The sequence below is a fragment of the Eubalaena glacialis genome, chromosome 4, assembly GCF_028564815.1.
Source record: "Eubalaena glacialis isolate mEubGla1 chromosome 4, mEubGla1.1.hap2.+ XY, whole genome shotgun sequence".
Taxonomy (NCBI): Eukaryota; Metazoa; Chordata; class Mammalia; order Artiodactyla; family Balaenidae; genus Eubalaena; species Eubalaena glacialis.
Genome location: NC_083719.1, coordinates 47,652,604 through 47,671,397, shown reverse-complemented (window position 1 = coordinate 47,671,397; position 18,794 = coordinate 47,652,604). Strand labels below are relative to the sequence as shown.

Here is an 18,794-nt window from a genome sequence, read left to right as displayed (position 1 = left end):
TTTACAATTTTTAAACATTATGTTCCATTTATAGTTGGTATAAAATATTGGCTATATTTCTTGTGCTGTATAATATATCCTTGTAGCTTATTTTATACATAATAGTTTGTAATTCTTTTTTTTTAAATTGGAGTATAGTTGATTTACAATGTTGTGTTAGTTTCTGCTGTACGGAAAAGTGAGTCAGTTATGCATGTACATATATCTACTCTTTTTTAGGTTCTGTTTCCATATAGGTCATTACAGAGTGTTGAATAGATACAGTAGGTGCTATACAGTAGGTTCTTATTAGCTATCTATTTTATATATAGTAGTGTGTATATGTCAATCCCAATCTCCCAATTTATCCCTCTGCCCCTTTCCCTTTTGGTAACTATAAGTTTGTTTTCTACATCTGTGACTCAATTTCTGTTTTGTAAATAGGTTCATTTGTACCATTTTTTTAGATTCCACATATTGCACCTCCCCTCTTCACTCTCCCCACTGGTAACCACTTGTTTGTTCACTATATCTGTGAGTCTGTTTCTTTTTTGTTATATTCACTAGTTTCTTGTATTTTTTTAGTTTCCATATATAAGTGATATCATATAGTATTTGTCTTTCTGTGCCTGACTTGTTTCATTTACATGCTTATAGATTTTGAAATAAGATTGTCAACAATAAAATTAGTAGGAAAAGGAAAAAAAAGTCCATCCAAAGGATTGCATTAAGAATGGATTAGTTAAAATGAATTCTATGGAAACAACTGCTATAATATTTTTTGTATTTCATCACCTAATGCACTTCTGATGGTTTTGTTCAAAGGTGATTGTCAAATGTACATACAAAATCCTGAAGAAAATAACAATTAACTAGGAAAAACTAATCGTTGAGGCACATAGATTGTGCTAGCAAAAATTTTTTTTTTTTTAAAAAACAACGAAATAAGACAATAATGAAATTAGGATATTATTAGACTAAATGGCTATAAAGTACTTTTAACTTAAAAGTGCTACATGATCCAAGTTGTGATGGTGATAATAATTTTCAGAATTTGTTTAAATATATATATTTAAAACCATCTATAAAAGGGGGTGCCTTTAAAAACTGCTCAGACAAGCATCTCTGCTAAGTCTCTGTGAGATGTGACGCACATTCTGTTCATGCTGGTTGATGAGAAGATCAGCCCATCTGAGATGACTAGGTGTGGCCAGGTGCCAGGTGAGATGTGCACCCTGTGCTGTGGGCCATTTCTCACTGACTGGTCACATTTGCTTTTTGCAAATTAGATGGCATTTAGTTCAGAGTAGGGAAAAAACCTCATCTGTGTTTATTTAAAAATTCACCCTCCCTACCCCCAATTTTTTTTTTTTTTAGATGGTTCAGACATTTTCCCATTGCATCTTGTGTTCCAAAGATGAAGTGGACTTGGATGATTTATTAGCTGCTAGGTTGGTGACGTTTCTGATGGACAATTACCAAGAGATTCTGAAAGTCCCTTTGGCCTTGCAGACCTCCATAGAGGAGCGTGTGGCCCATCTACGAAGAGTCCAGGTAAAGGAAGGGATATTATAATTATATAATTATATATATTATTTAATATAATTAAATATATTATTATAATTATATAAATATAATTTTATAATTATAAAATTGCCAGTAGAAAGTTATGTAAGTTTGCTAGGCTTCTTGGCATTTTTTGTTTTGAAGATTGAGTGAGTTAATTTGTACAAAGTGCTTATAACCAGGCGTGGCACATAGTAGGCACTGCACGTGTTTGTTATTATCTTTGAAAATTTGTGGAATGCCCACTAGGTTTTGTTGTGTTGATCAATGCTGCATACTTTTGGTTGCAAATTCCTAGAATGGGTTTGTTCAGAATCTACATATACTTCCTGATGGAAGTGATTTATGTGCAATAAAGTCTTGATTCATAATAGCCCTGCCACCTAGGTACTAGTTTTTGAATGAGAAGGCCAAGGCAGAGAGAGCATAAGTAATTTGTCCAAGGTCACAGAGCTAGGATTCAAATTGATAAAATCGTTTTCCAGAATCAGTGCTCTTAACTACTATGCCATACTGCCTCACTGTAAAACATGGTGTGGTAGAAGAACCCTGCTTCAGAGCCATAAGGACCTGGGCCAGACTCCTGGCTCCCCACTTTCCTGGTTATGTGGCTTTGGGCAAGTCCCTTAAGCCCTCTGGATTTTAGTTTCTGCAAGTGTTAAAATGGTCAATGCCTACTCGATGAAGTTGTTGTAAAGAGTAGATACTACATTGTAAAACCCCTGGCAAAAATGTCTGTCATATGGCAGATACTTTTTGAAAGGTATTTATTGTTTTTGTCATTGCAGTCATTATATTAAAATGATGCAAAAGAAATGTAATGTATTACTATCACGTGGGCCCCCCAGAGGGGTTTGTTGTCAGCCTGCAGGAACAGAAATGTTGGTTAAAGGCAGGCAGGTCTGCTTGTCTCCTTCTGAATGACTGGCCCTCTTTCCCCTTAAGCATTTTTTGAGGCTCCACAATTAAGGACCAGTGAGCTGCTACCTCCCAAAGTATCATAAAAGTAAATAACCATCTGTTTTCAGTGTGCAGTTTAAAAATTAAAATAAAAAATTTTCCTATTTTTTGGTAATTATCACCTAATACATTGAAGGAATTTGGAAAATAGAGAAAACACACACTAAAAAATATCAGAGTAACTCTAAATGTTCAGTGTTAAGAGTCTTTTCTATTTCCCCCTCTCCCTCCCTTCCTTCCTTCTTTCCCTCCCTCCTTCCTTTGTTCCTCTTTTATAACTTACTTTCTCTTAACAATACAACAAGAAGAAGTTTCCACATCATTAAATATTCTTGATTGACCCAGAATGGCCAGGAGCACAGACTAAATGGTGTTTGAATTTCTGATGTGCCCTTTATTAGCCATGTGACCTTGGCATGTTGTATAACGACTCTCTGCTTTAGCATCTGCCCCAACATCTCTTTTTTTCATCTGTAAAATGGGATAACAATAGTTAATAGCTACCTCCTAAGGCTATTTTGGGGATTGAATGGCTTAAGACATGTAAAGTGCTTAGAATAATGTTTATCACATAGTAAGCCCTCATTTGGTACTGCTGCTGTTATTATTATCAACATTATTGTTATATATTCCACAATATCATTATGATTGGTAACATAATATTCCATAATATGAATATACCATAATTTATTTAAATGATTTTCTTTGGTTGATATTTATATTGTTTCCATTTTTTTTTCTATTTTACAAGCATTATAACTAAATATTTTTATAGTTAGATTTTTTTTTGGTCCATCTGTGATTACTTTCTAAGAATAAATTCCTAGGAGTGGCATTTCATGGTCAAAGACAATGAATGTGTGTTAAACATTGATTGCATATTGTCAAATTTCCATTTAGAGTGATTGTTCCAAGTTACATTCCCATTGTTGGTATAAGAAAGTGTTCATTTCTTTACACCCTTGACTACTTTGGGTATTATTATTAACATACATACCTTTGCCATTTAAATGGGTGAAAAGTGTAATATTACTGTTCTTTTAATCTCCCACCTCCCCTTGATATTTTATGAGCCAAACTTAAAAAAAAAACATAAAAATGAAAAGAAATACTTTTACGGAATTTCTGTAAGGAAAAGTGATAGCAGTGACTCCGTTGCTCTGCATCCTTGCTGGGCTTGTGTATTCACATGGCACAGGCGTGTATTGCAGGAACGTAACCCTGTGAGCCCTTCACTGTCAGCTGAAGATCAGAAGGCTGAGTGATGATTAACTTAACCGCAGAGTAGCATGACCTGTGATGGCCCTTAATAAAATCAGTAACCACCCAATTGTCCAGTTAAAATTTCTCTCTTAGAAGTACACACTCATTAGAATTGCCAAACAATTGTTTGTTTTAGTGCTCAAAGCCTATAGATCTCTCTTCTCTCACACAGGGTACTCAGCCCCTCCGTCATAACACATTTAGGGTGGTACCTTTCTGAAAACGAAGTGTTACTTGGACTGTTCTGGTGAATTGTTTTGGGGCAGTTTCAGGGCTGACCCTGGGATAGGTAAACAGTGAGGTCAGCATTGTTTTTGACACCAACCTTCTGTTGACCTTGTCTGTAACCCTCTTCTTCCTCTTGTACCCTTTAATCATAGATATCTTGTGTTTTTCTCATGTCCTAGGCTTCGGCTGGCACATTTTACCTGGGCCTCACCCTTTATTCTGGCCCTTTTCTACTTTTTCCAGAATTCTTGGTTCAAATAAAAATTAAGTGTTCTGTGTGTCCTCCTTTCCTTATGGTTCTGGTCTGTTTCTCTTGGGTTGTGTCTAAATGACCTGGTAAACTGATGCTGAGACATGGAATGTTCTTCATGGAATAACCCTTCTTGGCAACACATTTATTTATTTAAAAAAATTTTTTTATTTTTGAATTTTATTTAATTTATTTTTTTATACAGCAGGTTCTTATTAGTCATCAGTTTTATACACATCAGTGTATACATGTCAATCCCAATCACCCAATTCATCACATCACCATTCCCACCCCGCCACGGCTTTCCCCCCTTGGTGTCCATACGTTTATTCTCTACATCTGTGTCTCAACTTCTGCCCTGCAAACCGGTTCATCTATACCATTTTTCTAGGTTCCACATACATGCGTTAATATACGATATTTGTTTTTCTCTTTCTGACTTACTTCACTCTGTATGACAGTCTCTAGATCCATCCACGTCTCAACAAATGACCCAATTTCGTTCCTTTTTATGGCTGAGTAATATTCCTTTGTATATATGTACCACAACTTCTTTATCCATTTGTCTGTCGATGGGCATTTAGGTTGCTTCCAGGACCTGGCTATTGTAAATAGTGCTGCAATGAACATTGGGGTGCATGTGTCTTTTTGAATTATGGTTCTCTCTGGGTATATGCCCAGTAGTGGGATTGCTGGATCATATGGTAATTCTATTTTTAGTTTTTTAAGGAACCTCCATACTGTTCTCCATAGTGGCTGTATCAATTTACATTTCCACCAACAGTGCAAGAGGGTTCCCTTTTCTCCACACCCTCTCCAGCATTTGTTGTTTGTAGATTTTCTGATGATGCCCATTCTAACTGGTGTGAGGTGATACCTCATTGTAGTTTTGATTTGCATTTCTCTAATAATTAGTGATGTTGAGCAGCTTTTCATGTGCTTCTTGGCCATCTGTATGTCTTCTTTGGAGAAATGTCTATTTAGGTCTTCTGCCCATTTTTGGATGTTTTTTTAATATTGAGCTGAATGAGCTGTTTATATATTTTGGAGATTAATCCTTTGTCCGTTGAATCGTTTGCAAATATTTTCTCCCATTCTGAGGGTTGTGTTTTCGTCTTGTTTATGGTTTCCTTTGCTGTGCAAAAGCTTTGAAGTTTCATTAGGTCCCATTTGTTTAGTTTTGTTTTTATTTCCATTACTCTAGGAGGTGGATCAAAAAAAGATCTTGCTGTGATTTATGTCAAAGAGTGTTCTTCCTATGTTTTCCTCTAAGAGTTTTATGGTGTCCTGTCTTACATTTAGTTCTCTAATCCATTTTGAGTTTATTTTTGTGTATGGTGTTAGGAAGTGTTCTAATTTCATTCTTTTACATGTAGCTGTCCAGTTTTCCCAGCACCACTTACTGAAAAGACTGTCTTTTCTCCATTGTATATCCTTGCCCCCTTTGTCATAGATTAGTTGACCATAGGTGCGTGGGTTTATCTCTGGGCTTTCTATCTTGTTCCATTGATCTATGTTTCTGTTTTTGTGCCAGTACCATATTGTCTTGATTACTATAGCTTTGTAGTATAGTCTGAAGTCAGGGAGTCTGATTCCTCCTGCTCCATTTTTTCCCCTCAAGTCTGCTTTGGCTATTCGGGGTCTTTTGTGTCTCCATACAAATTTTAAGATTTTTTGTTCTAGTTCCGTAAAAAATGCCATTGGTAATTTGATAGGGATTGCATTGAATCTGTAGATTGCTTTGGGTAGTATAGTCATTTTCACAATATTGATTCTTCCAATCCAAGAACATGGTATATCTCTCCATCTGTTGGTATCATCTTTAATTTCTTTCATCAGTGTCTTATAGTTTTCGGCATACAGGTCTTTTGTCTTCCTAGGTAGATATATACCTAGGTATTTTATTCTTTTTGTTGCAGTGGTAAATGGGAGTGTTTCCTTAATTTCTCTTTCAGATTTTTCATCATTAGTGTATAGGAATGCAAGAGATTTCTGTGCATTAATTTTGTATCCTGCAACTTTACCAAATTCATTGATGAGCTCTAGTAGTTTTCTGTTGACATTTTTAGGATTCTCTATGTATAGTATCATGTCATCTGCAAACAGTGACAGTTTTACTTCTTCTTTTCCAATTTGGATTCCTTTTATTTCTTTTTCTTCTCTGATTGCCATGGCTACAACTTCCAAAACTATGTTGAATAATAGTGGTGAGAGTGAACATCCTTGTCTTGTTCCTGATCTTAGAGGAAATGCTTTCAGTTTTTCACCATTGAGAATGATGTTTGCTGCGGGTTTGTCGTATATGGTCTTTATTATGTTGAGGTAGGTTCCCTCTGTGCCCACTTTCTGGAGAGCTTTTATCGTAAATGGGTGTTGAATTTTCTCAAAAGCTTTTTCTGTATCTATTGAGATGATCATATGGTTTTTATTCTTCAATTTGTTAATATGGTGTATCACACTGATTGATTTGCGTATATTGAAGAATCCTTGCATCCCTGGGATAAATCCCACTTGATCATGGTCTATGATCCTTTTAATGTGTTGTTGGATTTTGTTTGCTAGTATTTTGTTGAGGATTTTTGCATCTATATTCATCAGTGATATTGGTCTGTAATTTTCTTTTTTTTTTTTTTTTTAAATTTATTATTTATTTTTGGCTGTGTTGGGTCTTCGTTTCTGTGCGAGGGCTTTCTCTAGTTGCGGCAAGTGCGGGCCTCTCACCATCGCGGCCTCTCTTGTTGCGGAGCACAGGCTCCAGACACGCAGGCTCAGTAGTTGTGGCTCACGGGCCCAGTTGCTCCGCGGCATGTGGGATCTTCCCAGACCCGGGCTCGAACCCGTGTCCCGTGCATTGGCAGGCAGACTCTCAACCACTGCGCCACCAGGGAAGCCCTAATTTTCTTTTTTTGTAGTATCTTTGTCTGGTTTTGGTATCAGGGTGATGGTGGCCTCATAGAATGAGTTTGGGAGTGTTCCTTCCTCTGCAGTTTTTTGGAAGAGTTTGAGAAGGGTGGCTGTTAGCTCTTTTCTAAATGTTTGATAGAATTCACCTGTGAAGCCATCTGGTCCTGGACTTTTGTTTGTTGGAAGATTTTTAATCACAGTTTCAATTTCATTACTTGTGATTGGTCTGTTCATATTTTCTGTTTCTTCCTGGTTCAGTCTTGGAAGGTTATACCTTTCTAAGAATTTGTCCATTTCTTGCAGGTTTTCCATTTTATTGGCATAGAGTTGCTTGTAGTAGTCTCTTAGTATGCTTTGTATTTCTGTGGTGTCTGTTGTAACTTCTCCTTTTTCATTTCATTCTATTCAATTTTATTGATTTGAGTCCTCTCCCTCTTTTTGTTGATGAGTCTGGCTAATTGTTTATCAATTTTGTTTATCTTCTCAAAGAACCAGCTTTTAGTTTTTTTGATCTTTGCTATTGTTTTCTTTGTTTCTATTTCATTTATTTCTGCACTGATCTTTATGATTTCTTTCCTTCTGCTAACTTTGGGTTTTGTTTGTTCTTCTTTCTCTAGTTCCTTTAGGTGTAAGGTTAGATTGTTTATTTAAGTTTTTTCTTGTTTCTTGAGGTAGGCTTGTATAGCTATAAACTTCCCTCTTAGAACTGCTTTTGCTGCATCCCGTAGGTTTTGGATTGTCGTGTTTCTATTGTCATTTGTCTCTAGGTATTTTTTGATTTCCTCTTTGATTTCTTCAGTGATCTCTTGGTTATTTAGTAACGTACTGTTTAGCCTCCTTGTGTTTGTGTTTTTTACATTTTTTTCCCTGTAATTCATTTCTAATCTCATAGTGTTGTGGTAGAAAAGATGCTTGATATGATTTCAATTTTCTGAAATTTACTGAGGCTTGATTTGTGACCCAAGATGTGATCTATCCTGGAATGTCCTGTAAATATCAATTAAACCTATATGGTCTATTGTGTCATTTAAAGCTTCTGTTTCCTTATTTATTTTCATTTTGGATGATCTGTCCATTGGTGTAAGTGAGGTGTTAAAGTCCCCCACTATTATTGTGTTACTGTCAATTTCCTCTTTTAGAGCTGTTAGTGGTTGCCTTATGTATTGAGGTGCTCCTATGTTGGGTGCATATATATTTATAATTGTTATATCTTCTTCTTGGATTGATCCCTTGATCATTATGTAGTGTTCTTCCTTGTCTCTTGTAACATTCTTTATTTTAAAGTCTATTTTATCTGATATGAGTATTGCCACTCCAGCTTTCTTTTGATTTCCATTTGCATGGAATATCTTTTTCCATCCCCTCACTTTCAGTCTGTATGTTTCCCTAGGTCTGAAGTGGGTCTCTTGTAGACAGCATATATATGGGTCTTGATTTTGTATTCATTCAGCAAGACTCTGTCTTTTGGTTGGAGCATTTAATCCATTCACGTTTAAGGTAATTATCAATATGTATGTTCCTATGACCATTTTGTTAATTGTTTTGGGTTGTTTTTGTAGGTCCTTGTCTTCTCTTGTGTTTCCCACTTAGAGAAGTTCCTTTAGCATTTGTTGTAGAGCTGGTTTGGTGGTGCTGAATTCTCTTAGCTTTTGCTTGTCTGTAAAGCTTTTGATTTCTCCATCAAATCTGAATGAGATCCTTGCCGGGTAGAGTAATCTTGGTTTTGGTTCTTCCCTTTCATCACTTTAAGTATATCATGCCACTCCCTTCTGGCTTGTAGAGTTTCTGCTGAGAAATCAGCTGTGAACCTTATGGGAGTTCCTTTGTATGTTATTTGTTGTTTTTCCCTTGCTGCTTTCAATAATTTTTCTTTGTCTTTAGTTTTTGCCAATTTGATTAGTATGTGTCTCAGTGTATTTCTCCTTGGGTTTATCCTGTATGGGACTCACTGTGCTTCCTGTACTTGGGTGGCTATTTCCTTTCCCATGTTAGGGAAGTTTTCGACTATAATCTCTTCAAATATTTTCTCTGGTCCTTTCTCTCTCTCTTCTCCTTCTGGGACCCCTATAATGCGAATGTTGTTGCGTTTAATGTTGTCCCAGAGGTCTCTTAGGCTGTCTTCATTTCTTTTCATTCTTTTTTCTTTATTCTGTTCCGCAGCAGTGAATTCCCCCATTCTGTCTTCCAGGTCACTTATCCGTTCTTCTGCCTCAGTTATTCTGCTATTGATTCCTTCTAGTGTAGTTTTCATTTCAGTTATTTTATTGTTCATCTCTGTTTGTTTGTTCTTTAATTCTTCTAGGTCTTTGTTAAACATTTCTTGCATCTTCTCGATCTTGCCTCCATTATTTTTCCGAGGTCCTGGATCATTTTCACTATCATTTTTCTGAATTCTTTTTCTGGAAGGTTGCCTATCTCCACTTCATTTAGTTGTTTTCCTGGGGTTTTATCTTGTTCCTTCACCTGGTACATAGCCCTCTGCCTTTTCATCTTGTCTGTCTTTCTGTGAATGTGGTTTTTGTTCCACAGGCTGCAGGACTGTAGTTCTTCTTGCTTCTGCTATCTGCCCTCTGGTGGATGAGGCTATCTAGGAGGCTTGTGCAAGTTTCCTGATGGGAGGGACTGGTGGTGGGTAGAGCTGACTGTTGCTCTGGTGGCATAGCTCAGTAAAACTTTAATCCACTTGACTGGTGATGGGTGGGACTGGGTTCCCTCCCTGTTGGTTGTTTTGCCTGAGGCAACCCAACACTGGAGCCTACCTGGGCTCTTTGGTGGGGCTAATGACAGACTCTGGGAGGGCGCACGCCAAGGAGTACATCCCAGAACTTTTGCTGCCAGTGTCCTTGTCCCCACGTTGAGCCACAGCCACCCCCCGCCTCTGCAGGAGACCCTCCAACACTAGCAGGTAGGTCTGGTTCAGTCTCCCCTGTGGTCACTGCTCCTTCCCCTGGGTCCCGATGCGCACACTACTTTGTGTGTGCCCTCCAAGAGTGGAGTCTCTGTTTCTCCCAGTCCTGTCGAAGTCCTGCAATCAAATCCCACTAGGCTTCAAAGTCTGATTCTCTAGGAATTCCTCCTCCCGTTGCCGGACCCCCAGGTTGGGAAGCCTGACCTGGGGCTCAGGACCTTCACTCCAGTGGGTGGACTTCTGTGGTATAAGTGTTCTCCAGTCTGTGAGTCACCCACCCAGTAGTTATGGGATTTGATTTTACTGTGATTGTGCCCCTCCTACCATCTCATTTTGGCTTCTCCTTTGTCTTTGGATGTGGGTTATCTTTTTTGGTGAGTTCCAGTGTCTTCCTGTCGATGAGGGTCCAGCAAGTAATTGTGATTCTGGTGTTCTCACAAGAGGGAGTGAGAGCACGTCCTTCTACTCCGCCATCTTGGTTCCTCTTCTGTATTCTCTTAACACATTTATTTTTAACTGTGGCTTCTGGGAAAAGAAAAATCTTATACCAAAGACATGAATGTAATGGTAGGAATTTTATCCACTGCAGAAGAACAGTAGGTGCTATATTTTTGAGAAGATGAACCTCTTGGACTCTGAAACAGTTTTTTTAACTTTTTATTTTATATTGGAATATAGCGATTAACAATGTTGTGACAGTTTCAGGTGCACAGCAAAGCAACTCAGCCATACATATGCGTGTATCCATTCTCTCCCAAACTCCCCTCCCATCCAGGCTGCACATAACATTGAGCAGAGTTCCCTGTGCTATACATTCGGTCCTTGTTGGTTATCCATTTTAAATATGGCAGTGTGTACATGTCAATCCCAAACTCCCTAACTATCCCTTCCCCCCACACTTGCCCCTTGGTAACGATAAGTTCATTCTCTAAGTCTGTGAGTCTGTTTCTGTTTTGTAAAAAAGTTCATTTGTATCATTTCTTTTTAGATTGCACATGTAAGCCATATCATATGATATTTCTTTCTCTGTCTGACTTACTTCACTCAGTATGACAATCTCTAGGTCCATCCATGTTGCTGCAAATGGCATTATTTCATTCTTTTTAACGGCTGAGTAATATTTTGTTGTATATATGTACCATATCTTCTTTATCCATTCCTCTGTCGATGGACATTTAGGTTGCTTCCATGTCTTGCCTATAGTAAACAGTACTGCAATGAACCTTGGCTTGCATGTATCCTGTCGGACCATGTTTGTCTCTGGATATATGCCCAGGAGTGGGATTGCACGGTCATGCGGTAGCTCTATTTTTAGTTTTTTGAGGAACCTTCATGCTGTGAAGGTGGCTGTACTAATTTACATTCCCACCAAGAGTGTAGGAGGGTTCCCTTCTTTCCACACCCTCTCCAGCATTTATCGTTTGTGGATTTTTTTTTTAAATTTATTTATTTATTTATGGTCTTCGTTTCTGTGCGAGGGCTTTCTCTAGTTGTGGCAAGCGGGGGCCACTCCTCATCGCGGTGCGCGGGCCCCTCACTACCGTGGCCTCCCCTGTTGCGAAGCACAAGCTCCAGACACGCAGGCTCAGCAATTGTGGCTCACGGGCCCAGTTGCTCCGCGGCACGCGGGATCCTCCCAGACCAGGGCCTGAACCCGTGTCCCCCGCACCGGCAGGCAGACTCTCAACCACTGCGCCACCAGGGAAGCCCTGTGGATTTTTTTAATGATGACCATTCTGACTGGTGTGAGGTGATATCTCATTGTAGTTTTGATTTGGATGAAATTAAGTATTTTTAATGGATGCTTTTATTTATAGATCTTGGTACCTTTTTCCCTCTTATTTCACCCTCTGCCTTTTGCCCTGTAGTGTCTGCACATTTGTTTTCACTAGTTTCATGCTATGAACATGTTTGGAGATGGGTGCAGTACTTCCCTCTACACAGCAGCTGAGCTAAACTTGTACCTTTGTCAGTGCCCAAGGGAGGGAGGAACAGACTCTCCAGATGTGGGAAGAACCTACATAGTTCATCGTGTGTGTTTGGAATCATCCTAGTCAATATGTTCAGTTTGTGTGTAAATTTCAGATCTTATTAGAAGAGAGCACAAGGTTTTTTGTTTGTGAAAATGGCTTTGGGGTTTAAAAAGGCAAAAACTCATATGCGAAACTGTGGCTTTACGTGAATTTTTTTTTGAAGTTATGGAAACACTTTTTTTCTTTTCAATATAGTTTTTCCCAGTCAAATTGAATGTCATATCATTCCTACTAGGAGATCTATGATGTGAATTAATTTTTGAAATTTATTTGAAAATGCACTTTCACTAATAATCCCTTTGCCCCAGATAAAATATCCAGGAGCTGATATGGATATCACTTTGTCTGCTCCATCATTTTGCCGTCAAATTAGCCCAGAGGAATTTGAATACCAAAGAGCATACGGCTCTCAAGAACCTCTGGCAGCGTTGTTGGAGGAAGTCATCACAGATGCCAAACTCTCCAGTAAAGAAAAGAAGAAAAAATTGAAGCAGGTAAAAAGGATATTCTTCATAAGTCATTTTTTCTCCCTACCGTTCTTATGTTGTTTTTTTTTTCCTTTTTATTCTCTATTTTAATAGGTTTCATACGAATCTCATCTTCTGAGACAGAGCAGTTTTGAAAGTAAATTATTTATTTCATATATTAATTTACACAATTATGGTCAGTTTTGCAGGTCTTTATTCTCCAATGTAGATCTTTTTTTCCATTATTGATCTCTTCATTTATGAAGCTATTCTCTAATATTTGTCCTTGGTTTTGATATGTGGTATGATGTGAGTTAGTGGAGCAATTACTTTAAATTCAGAGAAGCTGTCAAATGAGGACAGTTTCTCTGGATTTTTTTGAAAGGCAAATCAGACTGAATTCACAGGTGTAAAATGTCCAGAATTTAAGAGTCTTTGGTTTTACATAGCCACTATCAAATTGGTTTCTTGCTGCAGGCATCACTGAAAGTTTTTAGTTCTCATTAAACAACACAGCTTAGGGTTTCAGAGAAGAGTTTTCAACTCAGCCTAGGTTTAACTTGATCTTTTTTAAAACTTGAAGTGTAATTGATTTACAATGTTGTGTTAGTTTCAGGTATACATACCTTGATCTTTTTTTTTGTTTGTTTGCTTTTGTTTTTGTTTTTGTCTCATAAGTCTCTTTTATTCAACACACTCACCAGTTTCTTTCTTTTTTTTAAATTGTTTTTAACATCTTTTTTTTTTTTTAACATCTTTATTGGAGTGTAATTGCTTTACAATGGTGTGTTGGTTTCTGCTGTATAACAAAGTGAATCAGCTATATATATACGTATATCCCCATATCCCCTCCCTCTTGTGTCTCCCTCCCACCCTCCCTATCCCACCCCTGTAGGTGGTCACATAGCACCGAGCTGATCTCCCTGTGCTATGCGGCTGCTTCCCACTAGCTATCAGTTTTACATTTGGTAGTGTATATATGTCCGTGCTACTCTATCACTTCGTCCCAGCGTACCCTTCCCCCTCCTTGTGTCCTCAAGTCCATTCTGTACATCTGCACCTTTATTCCTGTCCCGCCTCTAGGTTCTTCAGAACCATTTTTTTTTTCTTTTAGCTTCCATGTATATGTATTGGCATACGTATTTGTTTTTCTCTTTCTGAGTTACCACTCTGTATGACAGACTCTGGGTCCACCTACCTCACTACAAATAACTCAATTTCGTTTCTTTTTATGGCTGAGTGATATTCCATTGTATATATGTGCCACATCTTCTTTATCCATTCATCTGTCAATGGACACTTAGGTTGGTTCCATGTCCTGGCAATTGTAAATAGAGCTGCAGTGAACATTGTGGTACATGACTCTTTTTGAACTATGGTTTTCTCAGGGTATATGCCCAGTAGTGGGATTGCTGGGTCATATGGTAGTTCTATTTTTAGTTTTTTAAGGAACCTCTATACTGTTGTCCATAGTGGCTGTATCAATTTACATTCCTACCAACAATGCAAGAGGGTTGCATTTTCTCCACACCCTCTCCAGCATTTATTGTTTGTAGATTTTTTGATGATAGCCATTCTGGCTGGTGTGAGGTGATACCTCATTGTAGTTTTGATTTGCATTTCTCTAATGATTAGTGACGTTGAGCATCCTTTCATGTGTTTGTTGGCAATCTGTATATCTTAGAAGAAAGTGTATTCTGTTGTTTTTGGATGGAATGTCCTATAAATATCAATTAAGTCCATCTTGTTTAATGTATCATTTAAAGCTTGTGTTTCCTTATTTATTTTCATTTTGGATGATCTGTCCAGCGGTGAAAGTGGGGTGTTAAAAGTCCCCTACTATGATTGGGTTACTGTCGATTTCCCCTTTTATGGCTGTTAGCATTTGCCTTATGCGTTGAGGTGCTCCTATGTTGGTTGCATAAATATTTACAATTGTTCTATCTTCTTCTTGGATTGATCCCTTGATCATTATGTAGTGTCTTTCTTTGTCTCTTGTAATAGTCTTTATTTTAAAATCTGTTTTATCTGATATGAGAATTACTACTCCAGCTTTCTTTTGATTTCCAATTGCTTGGAATATCGTTTTCCATCCTCTCACTTTCAGTCTGTATGTGTCCCTAGGTCTGAAGTGGATCTCTTGTAGACAGCCTATATATGGGTCTTGTTTTTGTATCCATTCAGCCAGTCTATGTCTTTTGGTTGGAGCATTTAATCCATTTACATTTAAGGTGGTTATCTATATGTATGGTCCTATTACCATTTTGTTAATTGTTTTGGGTTTGTTATTGTAGGTCTTTTCCTTCTCTTGTGTCTCCTGCCTAGATTGGTTCCTTTAGCATTTGTTGTAAAGCTGGCTTGGTGGTGCTGAATTCTCATAGTTTTGCCCGTCTGTAAAGGTTTTAATTTGTCCGTCAAATCTGAATGAGATCCTTGCTGGGTAGAGTAATCTTGGTTGTAGGTTTTTCCCTTTCATCACTTTAAATATGTCCTGCCACTCCCTTCTGGCTTGCAGAGTTTCTGCTGAAAGATCAGCTGTTAACCTTATGGGGATTCCCTTGTATTTTATTTGTTGCTTTTCCCTTGCTGCTTTTAATATTTTTTCTTTGTATTTAATTTTTGATAGTTCGATTAATATGTGTCTTGGCGTGTATCGTCTTGGATTTATCCTGTATGGGATTCTCTGTGCTTCCTGGACTTGACTGACTATTTCCTTTCCCATGTTAGGGAAGTTTTCAACTATAATCTCTTCAAGTATTTTCTCAGTCCCTTTCTTTTTCTCTTCTTCTTCTGGGACCCCTATAATTCAAATGTTGGTGTGTTTAATGTTGTCCCAGAGGTCACTGAGACTGTCCTCAATTCTTTTCATTCTTTTTTCTTTATTCTGCTCTGCAGTAGTTATTTCCACTATTTTATCTTCCAGGTCACTTATCTGTTCTTCTGCCTCAGTTATTCTGCTATTGATTCCCTCTAGAGAATTTTTAATTTCATATATTGTGTTGTTCATCATTGTTTGTGTGCTCTTTAGTTCTTCTATGTCCTTGTTAAATGTTTCTTGTATTTTCTCCATTCTATTTTCAAGACTTTGGATCATCTTTACTATCATTACTCTGAATTCTTTTTCAGGTAGACTGCCTATTTCCTCTTCATTTGTTTGGTCTGGTGGGTTTTAACCTTGCTCCTTCATCTGGAGCATCTGTGTATTTCTCTGTCTTCTCATTCTGTTTAACTTACTGTTTGGGGTCTCCTTTTTGCAGGCTGCAGGTTCTTAGTTCCCGTTGTTTTTGGTGTCTGCTCCCATTGGGTAAGGTTGGTTCAGTGGGTTGTGTAGGCTTCCTGGTGGAGGGGACTGGTGCCTGTGTTCTGGTGGATGAGGCTGGATCTTGTCTTTCTGGTGGGCAGGACTGCGTCCAGTTGTGTGTTTTGTGGTGTCTGTGAATTTATTATGATTTTAGGCAGCCTCTCTGCTAATGAGTGGGGTTGTGTTCCTGTCTTGCTATTTGTTTGGAATAGGGTGTCCAGCACTGTAGCTTGCTGGTCATTGAGTGGAGCTGGGTCTTAACATTGAGGTGGAGATCTCTGGGAGAGCTTTCGCCATTTGATATTATGTGGGGCTGGGAGGTCTCTGGTGGACCAATGTCCTGAACTCGGCTCTTCCATCTCAGAGGCTCAGGCTGACACCCGACCAGAGCACCAAGACCCTGTCAGCCACACGGCTCCAAACTCCGGAACTCCATGCTCCATAGGCCCTCCTTTGGAGGTGCTGCCTTTCCCCTTCTGCACAGGTCCTACCTTGATCATTTTTAAAGTATTGATTCAAGAGCAAGTGAATCGTGTTTATTTTTAAAGACTGAATCCTGTATAGCTTGATTTCTGATCACACCACATAAGATTATACACAAAGCACAAGGGTTCTAGATTCCCATCATGTTTTTCTCAGAGTAATTTTGGAGAAGAGTTCAGTGGTGATCAAAGGAAAAACATATTGCTTCTCTGTAAGCTTTTTGTAAAGTAATGTATACCAGCATGTTTTCTCTTCCATTTGGGTAGAAGCACGTGGGGCTAAGCTGGAGAAGCAGGGAGATGGGGGAATGTTGTTGGGCCCAGATTTTCTTTGACTGTGTAGAACATAAGTCAGAATTACTTGTGAATATTTTAGAAGGGAGGTGTGTTTATAGTTGGCAGGGGAGAAATTTTAAGAAGTATGACTAAAGCGAGTTTATTGGAAGATTAGATCAAATTAAAGATGAATCTGATCTATTGAAAGTGCAATCCAATGATTTAACAAAAAGAAATGGATTTGTGTTGACGTAAACTTGTGATCTGTTTTCTTCTTATTTTCTTTTCTGATGGAAAGCAGTAAACATTAAAAGAAAACAAAAATAGGGAAGTATTGCATCAGAAACTTATTTTAAAATTACAGTTCCCAATTTTATTGACTTTTATTTGTTTTTTTGACACTTCTTGGATCTTTTTTTTTTTTTTTTTTTTTTTTTTAGTTTCAGAAATCCTATCCTGAAGTCTACCAAGAACGATTTCCTACACCAGAAAGTGAAGCACTTCTGTTTCCTGAAAAACCTAAAGCAAAACCACAGCTGCTGATGTGGGCACTAAAAAACCCCTTCCAACCATTTCAAAGAACTAGAAGTTTTCGGATGTAATACTTGGATAGCTGTTAAAGACCTCTGTTGTTGCTGTTGTTTTTGAGTAAATAGGTGGTTAGAGGACTATGGTGGTGGAAGAAACAAGCACATAAACCACAGACTACTGAATTATAAAGATTTCCTGATTTCAAAAAATGTTGAGCCATTATCAGTATTTTTATAAAACTCAATGCTGTTTTTAAAGTGTACAAACCAATTAAAAATAATGAGACAAATATATAGTGGTAAAGTTAACATGTTTTTAATTTGTTACAAAATTTAAGAGTATTTTCATTTTTTAATTTGTTGTTTCCTATGGTGTTTATAAAATATTTGTGTGTACATCCTAGTTACTGATGTCTTTGTGATAACCAAGACTGAAAAATAATGTATATGTTTGAATAAGAACAACACTGGGTACTGTTACTGTGATGCTATTGACCTAATAGCCAGTTGTGATTTCTGCTGTGTAAATTGTTTTTCACTGTTGCACAAAGATTCTTATTGTTCTTTATTACAATGGCTGTGTCTTTTATTGCAGATCTGTTGGGTGCTATGACAGATTTTATGAAAGCTAGTTCTTTTATGATGTATATATTAGTTAGTGTTTACTTGTAAGTGAAGTAGATTTTCATCTGCCTGCAGTGGTATAATTTCAGTCTTGGCTAAAGATGGAAAATTGAACTGGATAAATTCTTTTGGGCTCACTAGCCCTGTGATTCTAAGTCAAATCTTTGTTGTTTCATGAAAAACACAAATGGGTTAAGTAAAATGAGACTACTTGCTTTATAAGTATCAATATATTTTCCCCAGCTTACTCATCCTTTTGAAAGTAAATGGAATGTAAATAAATACTGTTCTTTTTAATACTGTACATGGTGTTTCTTTTTTGGCATTTATTTAGGTCAGGGAGTTCCCTGGTGGTCCATTGGTAAAGAATCAGCCTTACAATGCAGGGGACGTGGGTTCAATCCCTGGTCAGGGAACTAAGATCCCACATGCCGCGGGGAAACTAAGCCCGCGTGCCACAACTACAGAGACCACACGCTCTGGAACCTGTGCGCCACAACTAGAGAGAAGCCCGCGCACCACAACGAAGAGACCGCATGCTGCAATGAAAGATCCCACATGCCTCAACGAAGATCCCGCATGTGGCAACTAAGACCCAATGCGGCCAAAAGTAAATAACATAAGTAGATAAAATTAAAACAAAAAAAGAATATATATATTTAGGTCAGTCAGAGAGCAACTTCAGATGCTAAATGTCATCGCCTTAGCTAATGTTCTCACATCAATCATTTATTTCTATGATAAAATAAGAAGTGAGTTTTGGGTTTTTGTACTAGACTTTAGGAGGTGCTTTGTCCATTTCTTTTGCTTTGCTTTGCCCTCTTACAAATAGTGGTACACTTAAATTATGGAGCTGCTGGAATGCTGCTTTTGAGAGTGATTACCCAAAAAGCTAAGAGGAGCACTCACTAATTGGCTTGTTCTGCTCTTTGGACTGAATTTTCCTTGCACTTGAGACCCCCCTCTGTTCTTTCGTAGCAGAATGCCTCCTGCAGTGGACTTCCTCTTCAAAGATGGAAAGAA

At 37.9% G+C, this 18,794-nt stretch overlaps 1 protein-coding gene across 1 annotated transcript in view; it reads left to right on the top strand.

Moving 5' to 3' along the window:
- Positions 1-17,219, top strand: part of DEPDC1B (DEP domain containing 1B) — a 117,736-nt gene extending 100,517 nt beyond the window's left edge. The window contains exons 9-11 of the mRNA XM_061187820.1: positions 1,357-1,533; positions 12,400-12,585; positions 17,058-17,219. Coding sequence (XP_061043803.1) covers positions 1,357-1,533; positions 12,400-12,585; positions 17,058-17,219 — 525 coding nt within the window. The remainder of the gene's footprint in view (positions 1-1,356; positions 1,534-12,399; positions 12,586-17,057) is intronic.
- Positions 17,220-18,794: the final 1,575 nt, after the last annotated feature.